Source organism: Oncorhynchus tshawytscha, linkage group LG13 (assembly GCF_018296145.1).
Source record: "Oncorhynchus tshawytscha isolate Ot180627B linkage group LG13, Otsh_v2.0, whole genome shotgun sequence".
NCBI lineage: Eukaryota > Metazoa > Chordata > Actinopteri > Salmoniformes > Salmonidae > Oncorhynchus > Oncorhynchus tshawytscha.
In genome coordinates, this window is record NC_056441.1 from 56,748,045 (window position 1) to 56,760,326 (window position 12,282).

Genomic DNA, 12,282 nt, shown 5'->3' on the forward strand with positions numbered 1-12,282 from the left:
TCTAACAGCTGGAACACATTGGGCTGTTGAGGGGGCTGTGGCGTTGTTCACCAGGAGCTGTCACACAAACACACACACACCCAGCAGGCCTGGACGCACTACCATACACACACACACACACACACCCAGGCCTGGACGCACTACCATACACACACACACACACAGGCCTGCACGCACCACCATACACACACACACACACACACACACACACACAGTGCTGATGTTAAACTGATGCTGACACATCAACAGACAGCAACACAGACAGCTGCACCACTGTAGGACTGTCGACCAGCTCATCTGTTAAAGTACCATGTTCCTGAGACAAATACAGCTTGGCATAGTGTGTGTGTAGAGCTGGGAGTCACCAGAGACCTCACCATGCAATATTATCACCATACTTAGTTGCCAATACCATATGTATTGCCATTCTCGCGATTCTATATGTATTGTGATTCGATGCTGTGATTTTATTGCGATTCGATGTTCTAAACATATTATTCACCAGTCTTCTGCAGAGGGACGAGAGAGAGGCATGAGAAAACGACATGTGATCAGTCATGTTAATAAAAGTGCTGAAAACAAATTGTCTCCCTATTTAAAAAGAAGATGGAGAACAAGCTGTGAGTTTTGGTGCAGGAAGAGCCAAGCACCGCAAAAATAACATTGTGGAATGTAACTGTGTAACTGTATCGATTTTCCCGCCCATCTGTGTGTGTGTGTGTGTGTGTGTGTGTGTGTGTGTGTGTGTGTGTGTGTGTGTGCACGTGCAGATGTGTGTGGAGAGAGAGAATGCATCTGTACAGCAGGTGTGTCTATGTATCTATAGGTCTGTGTTTGGTATGTTTTGTATTCATCTGCATGTTACCGTAACTACCTTGTTGCCATGTTACAGGCCTCTGGTTTTGCATAAAGTGTCATATCTGTGTGTCTGTCTATGGTGAGTGTATTCTACAGGACAGTGTTTCCCAACTCCAGTCCCCCAGTACCCACAACAGTACACATTTTGTACCGTAGCCCTGGACAAGCACATCTGATTTAACTTGTCAACTAATCAACAAGCCCTCAGTGAGTTGAATCAGGTTTGTTTGTCCAGGGCTTAGTTTAGTTTATTTATTCGACCATTTGAAAAAAAAAACAAGCACGCGTAAAACTTGAAAAAGCCGTAGGATAACACACACTAAAGTCTGGGACTTATTTCCATTGTGGTCCTCTTGAAACAAGATGGCTAGGCCAGATCTACAACAAAGGTGTGTCCTGTTAGGGGTAGTCAAGCACTGGAGTCGGACAACACTGCTACAGCTGGGTGTTGCTGATGCTGTGAGGCTGTTTATGCACAATACATATTCCTTGTGTGTCTGTATATTGTGTGTCTGTGCGTTCGTGTCTGGAGCTTGTGTGTGTAAAGCATGTGTTTGTGTATTCTGTGTGTATGTGTTTGTATTTTCTGTGTGTGTGTTTGTGTATTCTGTGTGTATGTGTTTGTATTTTCTGTGTGTGTGTTTGTGTATTCTGTGTGTATGTGTTTGTATTTTCTGTGTGTGTGTTTGTATATTCTGTTTATTTGTGTTTGTATATTCTGTGTATATGTGTTTGTATATTCTGTGTATTTGTCTTTGTATATTCTGTGTATATGTCTGTATATTCTGTGTATATGTGTTTGTATATTCTGTGTCTATGTGTTTGTATATTCTGTGTATTTGTACCATGAGTCGGAGTGTGCATTTTGGGCAGTAGATCAGGGCATGGCGATCCAGCCACCGTGGCTGAACACTGGTCCTTCAGGTGAGATTTATTGACTCTGCACTTTTGCTGTTATTACGTGGATGGATCCTTCCTCCCTTCTCACTCTCTCTCCTCTCCCTCTCATTCTCTCTCCAACATTATTAACGTGCTGCATGAGGAAATACTAATTTGCTTCACATAACTCCACCCACCAGTTTCTAGCAGAGATCCATACCAGTGGCCAGAGACAACGGAACTACAGGAATTACCTCAGAGGAAATAGTGTTCTGTAGAATGGGACTACTGCAGAATGTACAGAATTGCGTGTGTGTGTGTGTGTGTGTGTGTGTGTGTGTGTGTGTGTGTGTGTGTGTGTGTGTGTGTGTGTGTGTGTGTGTGTGTGTGTGTGTGTGTGTGTGTGTGTGTGTGTGTGTGTGTGTGTGTGTGTGTGTCTGTCTGTCTGTCTGTCTGTCTGTCTGTCTGTCTGTCTTTCTGTCTGAGAGAATAAGAGTGTAGTGATGACCAGAGACTGGGATTAGAGGAATGTTTTGGGAGAGGACAAGCAGGAATACTTTGAGATTATTATAGGACTGAGTAGGACTGTTAAGGATGCCCGTAGAAGTAGATTGTTATGCCATGTGGACGTCACAGGAGGTTGCTGGCACCTTAATTGCGGAGGATGGGCTTGTGGTAATGGCTGGAGCGGAATCTTTGGAATGGAATGAAATACATTAAACACGTGGTATCCATGGTTTCCTCCCCTCAGCAGCCTCCACTAGTGGATGTCCACAACACTTGCTTTACCACTGATCAAAATGTCTACAAACACTAGTGACATGATTTCTTCCAATGGGTTTTCTTTCCCCCGTGATGTATAAGGAGGGACCTTCTCTCTGTGCCATGCAAATGTGCAATGCAATTCAAGCATGTTTATTGCTGCGGCCTATTCTGTGCAGTCAGTTGCATTGCATGCACTGCACCAAGCCCATCTTCTGTCAGCGGACACCTTGCATCGCCCTGTTCGTTCCATCCCTACCTGCCATGGTCACAGTCTCAGTCAATGACAATAAAGCAAAGGTACCATGTTTATAACCCCAAAGCATTTTTTTTTTGCACACAAAACAAAAACTGCCAAAAGGCATCCATCCAAATACATGCATGTTTGGAATGACGTCCTCGCTCTCCTCTCTTCTTCATTCAACCCTTTCATTACCCTTCATTACCCTCATTATTACACGTCTGTCTTCCTTTCAGTCAGCCTGAATCTGACTATTTTAGGGGCTCTTCTGAATGTTCACAGTCACACAGCTAGATCCATGTCCCGACCGTCCCCCCACAGTCGTATGCCCTATCCAAATGACCCTACTACTCCAGCACCAGTCAAACTATGTTGGACAACATGGCTGATGAATCATAGCCCCCTCATTGCTGTGCATGGCATACTAGAACTACTTCCTGTGTCTTTCTTGCACATCCAATGGAGGTTTCCTAAGTGAAATATTCTAATAGCCTCCTTGGCCACTACTGTAAAGGGCTGTTGTAGTTCCTATTCTCCCTGTCCTGAACTACAACTTGACTACAGCTGGTGACCATATTGGATCCCAAAGCACAGGGAAGTGACTGACAGTCAGTTAGGTAGCAATGGAGAAATAGGTCATAGAGCTAAAAATACGTATCTGTGTCCCTCTCTAGTCTTCCCATGAAGACAAAAAGAAGAACGTCTATGTGGGAAAAAGGGGGACTGATGGCAATAAACCAGAAAATAAATTCCCAAACAAAAAGAGAGCGAGAGGAGTGAGAGAGAGAGAGAGAGATGAGAGAGCGAGAGAGAGAGAGATAGAGATGAGAGAGAGAGAGAGAGATGAGAGACAGAGATATGAGAGAGAGGGAGATAAGACAGAGAGATGAGAGAGAGAGAGAGAGAGAGAGATGAGAGAGAGAGAGAGAGAGAGAGAGAGAGAGAGAGAGAGAGAGAGAGAGAGAGGAGAGAGAGAGAGAGAGAGAGAGAGAGAGAGAGAGAGAGAGAGAGAGAGAGAGAGAGAGAGAGAGAGAGAGAGAGATGAGATGAGAGAGAGAGAGAGAGAGAGGATGCTCAGGCTCCAGTGAACTCAGCAGGCCTGGCTGTTCCTTTAAACAGTGCCTGAGCACAGAATTATGTGGAATTCATTTCCCTCGGATCAGTCAGTCACGGCAGAATAACTATCACAACAGTCAGTCAGCATATGGCCTCCTTCTCCAAGTAGACTGACAGAATGAAAGGATGGGGGGGGGGCAGACAATGGAGGAAGAGAGAAAGAGTTAAAAACAAAGAGACATGATATGGGCAAGGGTTAGGTTTGAGGATGGGATGGCAAGAGAATGAACGGAGAGAGGGACCCCTAAAGAACTAAGAATTGAGCTGTGAGTCAGGGATGGCAATATGAGGGAATCAAGGGGTGGGTGAGAGAAAGAGAGAAACAGAGCGAGAGAAAGAGAGAAGAAGAGTAGCAGAGAGATTAAAGGAGGACTATTGGAGAGGCTAGGGGAATGCCCAGTAGATTGATGGTTCCCAGAGGATGTGCTTACACACACTGAACTCATTGAACCTCTGAGATGCATTGGACAACATTTGAGTAGTGAGCTCCGAATACTCTAAATCAGTGTTGTCCTCAATAACTAGTGCATTCAGTAGGCTAGATACCATTATATAAGCAGCGGGAGCCGTGGTCGAGGGTATTAACTAGACCCTTACTGAGAAACATTCAAGTCAGAATGAATCAGTTCCTAGTCCATTGATGGCTCCTATCCCATGCCATTCCCTTTGCTCACCCTCATTCCTATTTTTCATGCAAATAAGTCAAACGAATCCCCTTGAAATGGCCTTGCAAAGGCCTCTGGGAGTGTCTATGTCCCCACTTGTTCCCAGTAATTGAGCAGCCAGAGACCAGCAGAAAGGAACTCAGCCGCGCGCGCATCACTGGGAGCGCAGATATGCGCGGGGTTGCTAAAACACTGCCATGACATGGAACTCACAACTAATAACTGATAAATGACCAAATAGGTGGGAGGCTACTGTTGGTTCGCCTAAACAGTGTGTGACTGTGTGAATTCTGTCTGCTTTCAGAACAAGATCCAAATAGTCATCTTAAAATGTATTTAAAAACAGCAACACCAAAAGCAACAAATGCATATAAAATGTTCTAGTTACTCTCGTATAACAATGGGGCAGCCTAAACGGAGAATATTATAATGAGAAAATGAGCGGCATAGCTCAGGCCTCCAGCAACATCTTTCACCTCAGGTTCCTGTGCTGTTCACGATCAGTATCGGTAGGCAATAGGCTGATTTAATACGTTTTAAGAGGTGCAGTTTTACCTTACTAAAACTCACACACGAATTTACCATTTTATTTACGCATATATGAATAACCCAACATTTTAGACTAGTTGGCCATATCCTATGGCAACAAATAGCCTAACTTGTGTCAGTTTCCCCAATAATTAGAATGCCATCACTGTCGCGCATCGACGGAATCAAATAAATTATGTTGAAGACAAAAACATTAATTAAAGCAGTTCACTGTTGCTTGTAACGGGCTATTCGTATACTTAAGGTAATGGGTTGTCATGAATTATATGAAATGTCGCCTGTCTGGATTTCAGATAGCGCTGACTGCACAGCATCGACTGCATCGCAACTACATTCCCGCTCAGGTACCATCCGATGTGTTCCGCGCTACAGTAGGCTACCACGTTCTTTGTTAGACAGGCTGCAAATGCCTAAATTTATCCAAACAACACTCCAAAAATACATATTCGCGAGTCGATTTATTATGTTTTCAATAATTTCTAATCGAAAAGGTGTCAACTGCATCTCACCAAGCGGACAGACGCACAGCCACCTTTTGGAAACGAGCCCAGGCTGAATTCCGCACGTTGAAATGTTATTGTGTAAATTCTGCACAAAGGAATCGAATGGAAACTTGATGGAATGTTCACCGTTCAACGCGACTGGTAGAGATGACACTAGTCTAATAAAAGCAACCACTCCCGATACACATAAGTTTACCATTTTATATGATGCAAGCTTACACAATAATGTATCAGGTGTTTGCAGATAGGAACGCGTGTCTTGTTGGAGCGAAGATGCGCTGCCTGTAAACACTGCTGCCATTATAATCGCAAGCACGTAGGCTATTTTGCCAAGAGGTCTGTCGCCAAGAAAATGATGTCCAAAGGGTATTAGGTTTCAGCCGACAGAGGCTCCCACCAGCTTGGTTTTACCTACCTGTTTACAGCCTAACGCAATAATGTGAACAGGTATCAAGCACAACCTTTTAAAAAAAACACTGCCACTCGCTATTTTTCGCTATTGTAAGCGCTACCTGACCAGCCATGCAAGTTGGCTGCGATCTTGTCTATTGACTAGGGACACCGGGTCATAAATTGTACCTCAACATTCCACCATAGCGTCCTCATGTAATTACTGGCTCAGTGAAATGGTTTCTAGGCATGCATAGACAGCTCTACATTTTGGAACATAGCCCGGCTTGCTAAAAAAAATAAAGCTGTTTCATATATACCTTTCCATCGCTATTACACTCCATATAAATATTTGTAGCTTGCTATATAATAGCGATGTAGCCTATAGGCATGATACTTCTTTACGATGCATAAAATTGTCAACGATTACCTAGGCTACATGGACTGACAGCATCCACAAATGTATCCCTAAAAATGTCAAAGATAAAATGTATGCACTTACGATTTCAGGGGATTCTGTACCACTGTGGCCATTTTGATATAGTATGATAGATACAATGTAACACTGCAGATCCCGGTATTGCACATGTAATATACCAGCAATTTCAATTTCATTCATTCTCTGGGGCTGCGGCTGGAGCTGCCAGCCAATAGGAGCGGGAACGCTCAGTGACAGGTCTGGGGAAATGTAGTTTTTGCACATGTCACTATGTAACATGCTGAGAGTCAATGCACTACAACTACCAGTATGTATCGCGATCAACTGTATAACGGTCCCGCCTTGGACTTCTATGGGTAAGCCAAACCGTCTACTGTAATGTCAAGGTTGGTGTGCTACTGGACTGTCAGTCTGTGGCTGCCATTCTAATTGATGCATTGTTTCCTTGTCTTGCAGATATAGAAATACATTTTAAGGGCGAGGCTGTATGCGCACCATCTCTCAGAGAGGATGCAACAAGGAGTTCTGTTCAGTTTCAACATAATAATAGCAACTTTTTGAAATAACGTTTCAAATATAAGATGCTAAATGGTAGATTTTATGTTTCACCAACATCAGAATTGCACCCTGTCTTGGACAGTGCCCAGGTTGGAATGTAAGGTGAATTACATATTTGTGTGTTCACTTTTTTGGGGTCATTTTTATGTCATAAATCAATTGTGCAAGATTCTACTACATAGAGTTTACTGTTTGTGCTGGGCTCATTTCCAACATTAACATCAGTGATAACCTTCACACCCCAAATGTTCCAAGAATTTGAATCCAATATCATTTTGAGATTTACTTTTGGACAACTTTCAAATACACTAAAGGGTCTTTTACTTAATCCTGTTAGACTGAATTTAGCAAGAGAGAGAAGGGGGGTATTCTGGAAGAGGGATAACTAAGATGTGTTGATAGGCCAATTGATAATGATATAATCTATTCTAGGTGAGCCGATGCTGAAGAGGTTTAATAATTGATCGTTTTGGGAGACAGTGGAGTAGGGAAGATAATTGATTATTTTAGGAGTTGCCTCATCTGTTGAACCAAGACAGTGGGCACAGCAGTGATGGAATTTCTCTCCATTTCAGTTTAGCAGCAGTGGCGCCACTGAAGCCACTCTGTGATGTGATATTTATACAGTTGAAGTCAGAAGTTTACATACACTTAGGTTGGAGTCATTAAAACTTGTTTTTCAACCACGCCACAAATTTCTTGTTAACAAACTATAGTTTTGGCAAGTCGGTTAGGACATCCACTTTGTGCATGACACAAGTGATTTAACCAACAATTGTTTACAGACAGATTATTTCACTTATAATTCACTGTATCACAATTCCAGTGGGTCAGAAGTTTACATACACTAAGTTGACTGTGCCTTTAAACAGCTTGGAAAATTCCAGAAAATTATGCCATGGATTTAGAAGCTCCTGGTAGGCTAATTGACATAGTTTGAGTCAATTGGAGGTGTACCTGTGGATGCATTTCAAGGCCAACCTTCAAACTCAGTGCCTCTTTGCATGACATCATGGGAAAATCAAAAGAAATCAGCCAAGACCTCCACAAGTCTGGTTCATCCTTGGGAGCAATTTCCAAACGCCTGAAGGTACCACATTTATCTGTACAAACATTAGTGCGCACGTGTAAACACCATGGGACCATGTAGCCACTCAGGAAGGAGACGCGTTCTGTCTCCTAGAGATGAACGTACTTTGGTGTGAAAAGTGCAAATCAAATCACAAAGGACCTTGTGAAGATGCTGGAGGAAACAGGTACAAAAGTATCTATATCCACAGTAAAATGAGTCCTATATCAACATCCTCTGAAAGGCCGCTCAGCAAGGAAGAAGCCACTGCTCCAAAAACAGCCGTTAAAAAAGACAGACTACAGCTTTGCAACTTCACATGGGGACAAAGATTGTACTTTTTGGAGAAATATCCTCTGGTCTGATGAAACAAAAATAGAACTGTTTGGCCATAATGACCATCGTTATGTTTGGAGGAAAAAGGGGGGATGTTTGCAAGCCAAAGAACACCATCCCAACCGTGAAGCACGGGTGTGGCAGCATCATGCTGTAGGGGTTTGCTGCAGGATGGACTGGTGCACTTCACAAAATAGATGGCTTCATGAGGTAGGAAAATTATGTGGATATATTGAAGCAACATCTCAAGTCATCAGTCAGGAAGTTAAAGCTTGGTCGCAAATGGGTCTTCCAAAAAGACAATGACCCCAAGCATACTTCCAAAGTTGTGTCAAAATGGCTTAAGGACAACAAAGTCAAGGTATTGGAGTGGCCATCACAAAGCCCTGACTTCAACCCTATAGAAAATTTGTGGGCAGAACTGAAAAAGTGTGTGCGAGCAAGAAGGCCTACAATCCTGACTCAGTTACACCAGCTCTGTCTGGAGGAATGGGTCATAATTCACCCAACATATTGTGGGAAGCTTGTGGAAGACTACCTGAAACGTTTGACCCAAGTTAAACAATTTAAAGGCAATGCTACCAAATACTAATTGAGTGTATGTACATTTCTGACCCACTGGGAATGTGAATGAAAGAAATAAAAGCTGTAATACGTTTCACATTCTTAAAATAAAGTGGTGATCCTAACTGACATAAGACAGGGAATTTTTACTAGGATTAAATGTCAGGAATTGTGAAAAACTGAGTTTAAATGTACTTGGCTAAGGTGTATGTAAACTTCCGACTTCAAATGTACATCTCTGTTAACACATATTTAATGAACATTAGCAAGTTCAGTCTATGGAAGGACTATTCCAATAAATATACCCAGGCACAAAACGTTCTGAATTGACTGTGGAGTGCATGTCATACCAAGAAAAAGAGCATTAACTGCACATTCGGTCAAAAATGTGTTACTGACATTTTTGATACATTCAATACATGCTTTATCACGTGGAAAAATATCTTGCCTCCATTGTGTTGTGTTATGGAGAAAATGGGAGGTCATTTTTGCAGTAACTGCAAAAAAAGTTACAGTGAAACCCAGAACAAAGGCAGTAACTGCAATCACTAACATCAGTCACTGCTTTTTACCTTGGTGAAACCAAGCTTTGGGCTACAGTGTCTACGGTTTACCTTGGTGAAACCAAGCTTTGGGCTACAGTGTCTACGGTTTACTTTGGTGAAACCAGGCTTTGGGCTACAGTGTCTACGGTTTACCTTGGTGAAACCAAGCTTTGGGCTACAGTGTCTACGGTTTACATTGGTGAAACCAGGCTTTGGGCTACAGTGTCTACTGTTTACCTTGGTGAAACCAAGCTTTGGGCTACAGTGTCTATGGTTTACCTTGGTGAAACCAAGCTTTGGGCTACAGTGTCTATGGTTTACCTTGGTGAAACCAAGCTTTGGGCTACAGTGTCTACTGTTTACCTTGGTGAAACCAGGCTTTGGGCTACAGTGTCTACGGTTTACCTTGGTTTTATTGCTTGCTCTTTGCTGATACAAGTATCAAACTACACTACATGACCAAAAATATGTGGACACCTGCTCGTTGAACATCTCATTCTAAAATCTTGGGCATTAATATGGAGTTGGTCCCCCCTTCGCTGCTTTAACAGCCTCCACTCTTCTGGGAAGGTTTTCCACTAGATGTTGCGACATTGCTGCAGGGACTTACTTCCATTCAGGCACAAGATTGTTATTGAGGTCAGGCACTGATGTTGGGCGATTAGGCCTGGCTTTCAGTCAGAGTTCCAATCCATCCCAAGGGTGTTCGATGGGGTTGATGTCATGATTCTGTGCAGGCCAGTCAAGTTCTTCCACACTGATTTAGACAAACCATTTCTGTAAGGAACTCACTTTGTGCACAGGGGCATTGGAATGCTGAAACATGAAAGGGCCTTCCCCAAACTGTTACCACAAGTTGGAAGCACAGAATCGTCTAGAATGTTATTGTATGCTGTAGTTTTAAGATTTCGCTTCACTGGAACTAAGGGGCCTAGCCAGAACCATGAAAGACCATTATTCCTCTTCCACCAAACTTTACAGTTTGTACTATGCATTCGGGCAGGTAGCGTTCTCCTGGCATCTGCTTAACTCATATTCGTTCATCGGACTGACAGAGGGTGAAGTGTGATTCATCACTCCATAGAACATGTTCACTGCTCCAGTGTCCAATGGCGGTGAGCTTTACACCACTCCAACCGTCACTTGGCTTTGCGCATGTTGATGTTTGGCTTGTGTGCGGCCATGGAAACCCATTTGATGAAGCTCCCAACAAACAGTTATTGTGCTGACGTTGCTTCCAGAGACAGTTTGGAACTCGGTAGTGAGTGTTGCAACTGAAGACAGGCGATTTGTACGGGCTTCAGCATTCGGCGATCAAGTTCTTTTAGCTTGTGTGGCCTATCACTTCGCAGACCCGTTGTTGCTCCTAAACGTTTCCACTTCACAATAACAACACTTACAGTTGCCCGGGGTGGCTCTAGCAGGTCAGAAATTTGACGGACTGACTTGTTGGAAAGGTGGCATTCTATGACAGGGCCATGTTGAAAGTCCATTCTACTAAGGCCATTCTACTGCCAATGTTTGTCTATGGAGATTGCATGGCTGCGTGCTCAACTTGTGTTAAACTTAACTTCTGAACACCTCTAAATCAAAGGTCATGTGGTTTGGTAAGAAGAATGCCCCTCTCCTACCTCTGAGTGTTTAGAGCTTCAGGCAGTCACCTCATACAAGTACTTGGGAGTGTGGCTAGACGGTACACTGTCCTTCTCTCAGCACATATCAAAGCTGCAGGCTAAAGTTTAAATCTCGAATTGGTTTCCTCTATCGTAATCACTCCTCTTTCACCCCAGCTGCCAAAATAACCATGATTCAGATGACCATCCTACCCATGCTAGATTACGGAGACATAATTTATAGATTGTCAGGTAAGGGTGCTCTCGAGCGGCTAGATGTTCTTTATCATTCGGCCATCAGATTTTCCACCAATGCTCCTTATAGGACACATCACTGCACTCTATACTGCTCTGTAAACTGGGCATCTCTGTATACCCGTCACAAGACCCACTGGTTGATGCTTATTTATAAAACCCTCTTAGGCCTCACTCCCCCCTATCTGCGATATCTACTGTAGCCCTCATCCTCCACATACAACACCCGTTCTGCCAGTCACATTCTGTTTAAGGTCCCCAAAGCACACACATCCCTGGGTCGATCGCCTTTTCAGTTTGCTGCAGCTAGCGACTGGAACAAGCTGCAACAAACACTCACACTGGGCAGTTTTATCTCAATCTCTTCATTCAAAGACTCAATCATGGACACTTTTACTGTCAGTTGTGGCTGCTTTGCATGATATATTGTTGTCTCTACCTTCTTGTCCTTTTTGCTGTTGTCTCTGCCCAATAATGTTGCTACCATGTTTTGTGCTGCTACCATGTTCTGCTGCTGCCATGTTGTGTTGCTACCATGTTGTTGTCATGTTGTGTTGCTGCCACTCTGTTGTCGTCTTGGGTCTCTCTTTATGTAGTGTTGTGTTGTCTCTCTTGTCGTAATATGTGTTTTGTTCTATAATTGTATTTCATTTATTTGTATTTTTAATCCCAGCCCCTGTCCCTGTAGGAGGCCTTTTGCATTTTGGTAGGCCATCATTGTAAATAAGAATTTGTTCTTAACTGACTTGCCTAGTTAAATAAAGATTAAATAAAACACGTATATATATGAAAAAATTTATACATCAGTCAGCAAAGGGTCTGGCTGAAATAGCCAGGGGGGTGTCCACATACTTTTGTATGGAAACATATCCCAGTGGGTGTACCAAGCAACAAGGCAGCAACTGCCATTTTGGGTCAAAGGTCATGTCAGAAGTCAGGG

The 12,282-nt window shown here is 43.1% G+C and overlaps 1 protein-coding gene across 1 annotated transcript in view; it reads right to left on the reverse strand.

The window, feature by feature from the left end:
* The window catches only part of LOC112265212 (zinc finger protein neuro-d4-like), a 49,747-nt gene extending 43,169 nt beyond the window's left edge, over window positions 1–6,578 (reverse strand). The window contains exon 1 of the mRNA XM_042295999.1: window positions 6,466–6,578. Within this exon, the coding sequence (XP_042151933.1) occupies window positions 6,466–6,578 (113 nt within the window). The remainder of the gene's footprint in view (window positions 1–6,465) is intronic.
* Window positions 6,579–12,282: the final 5,704 nt, after the last annotated feature.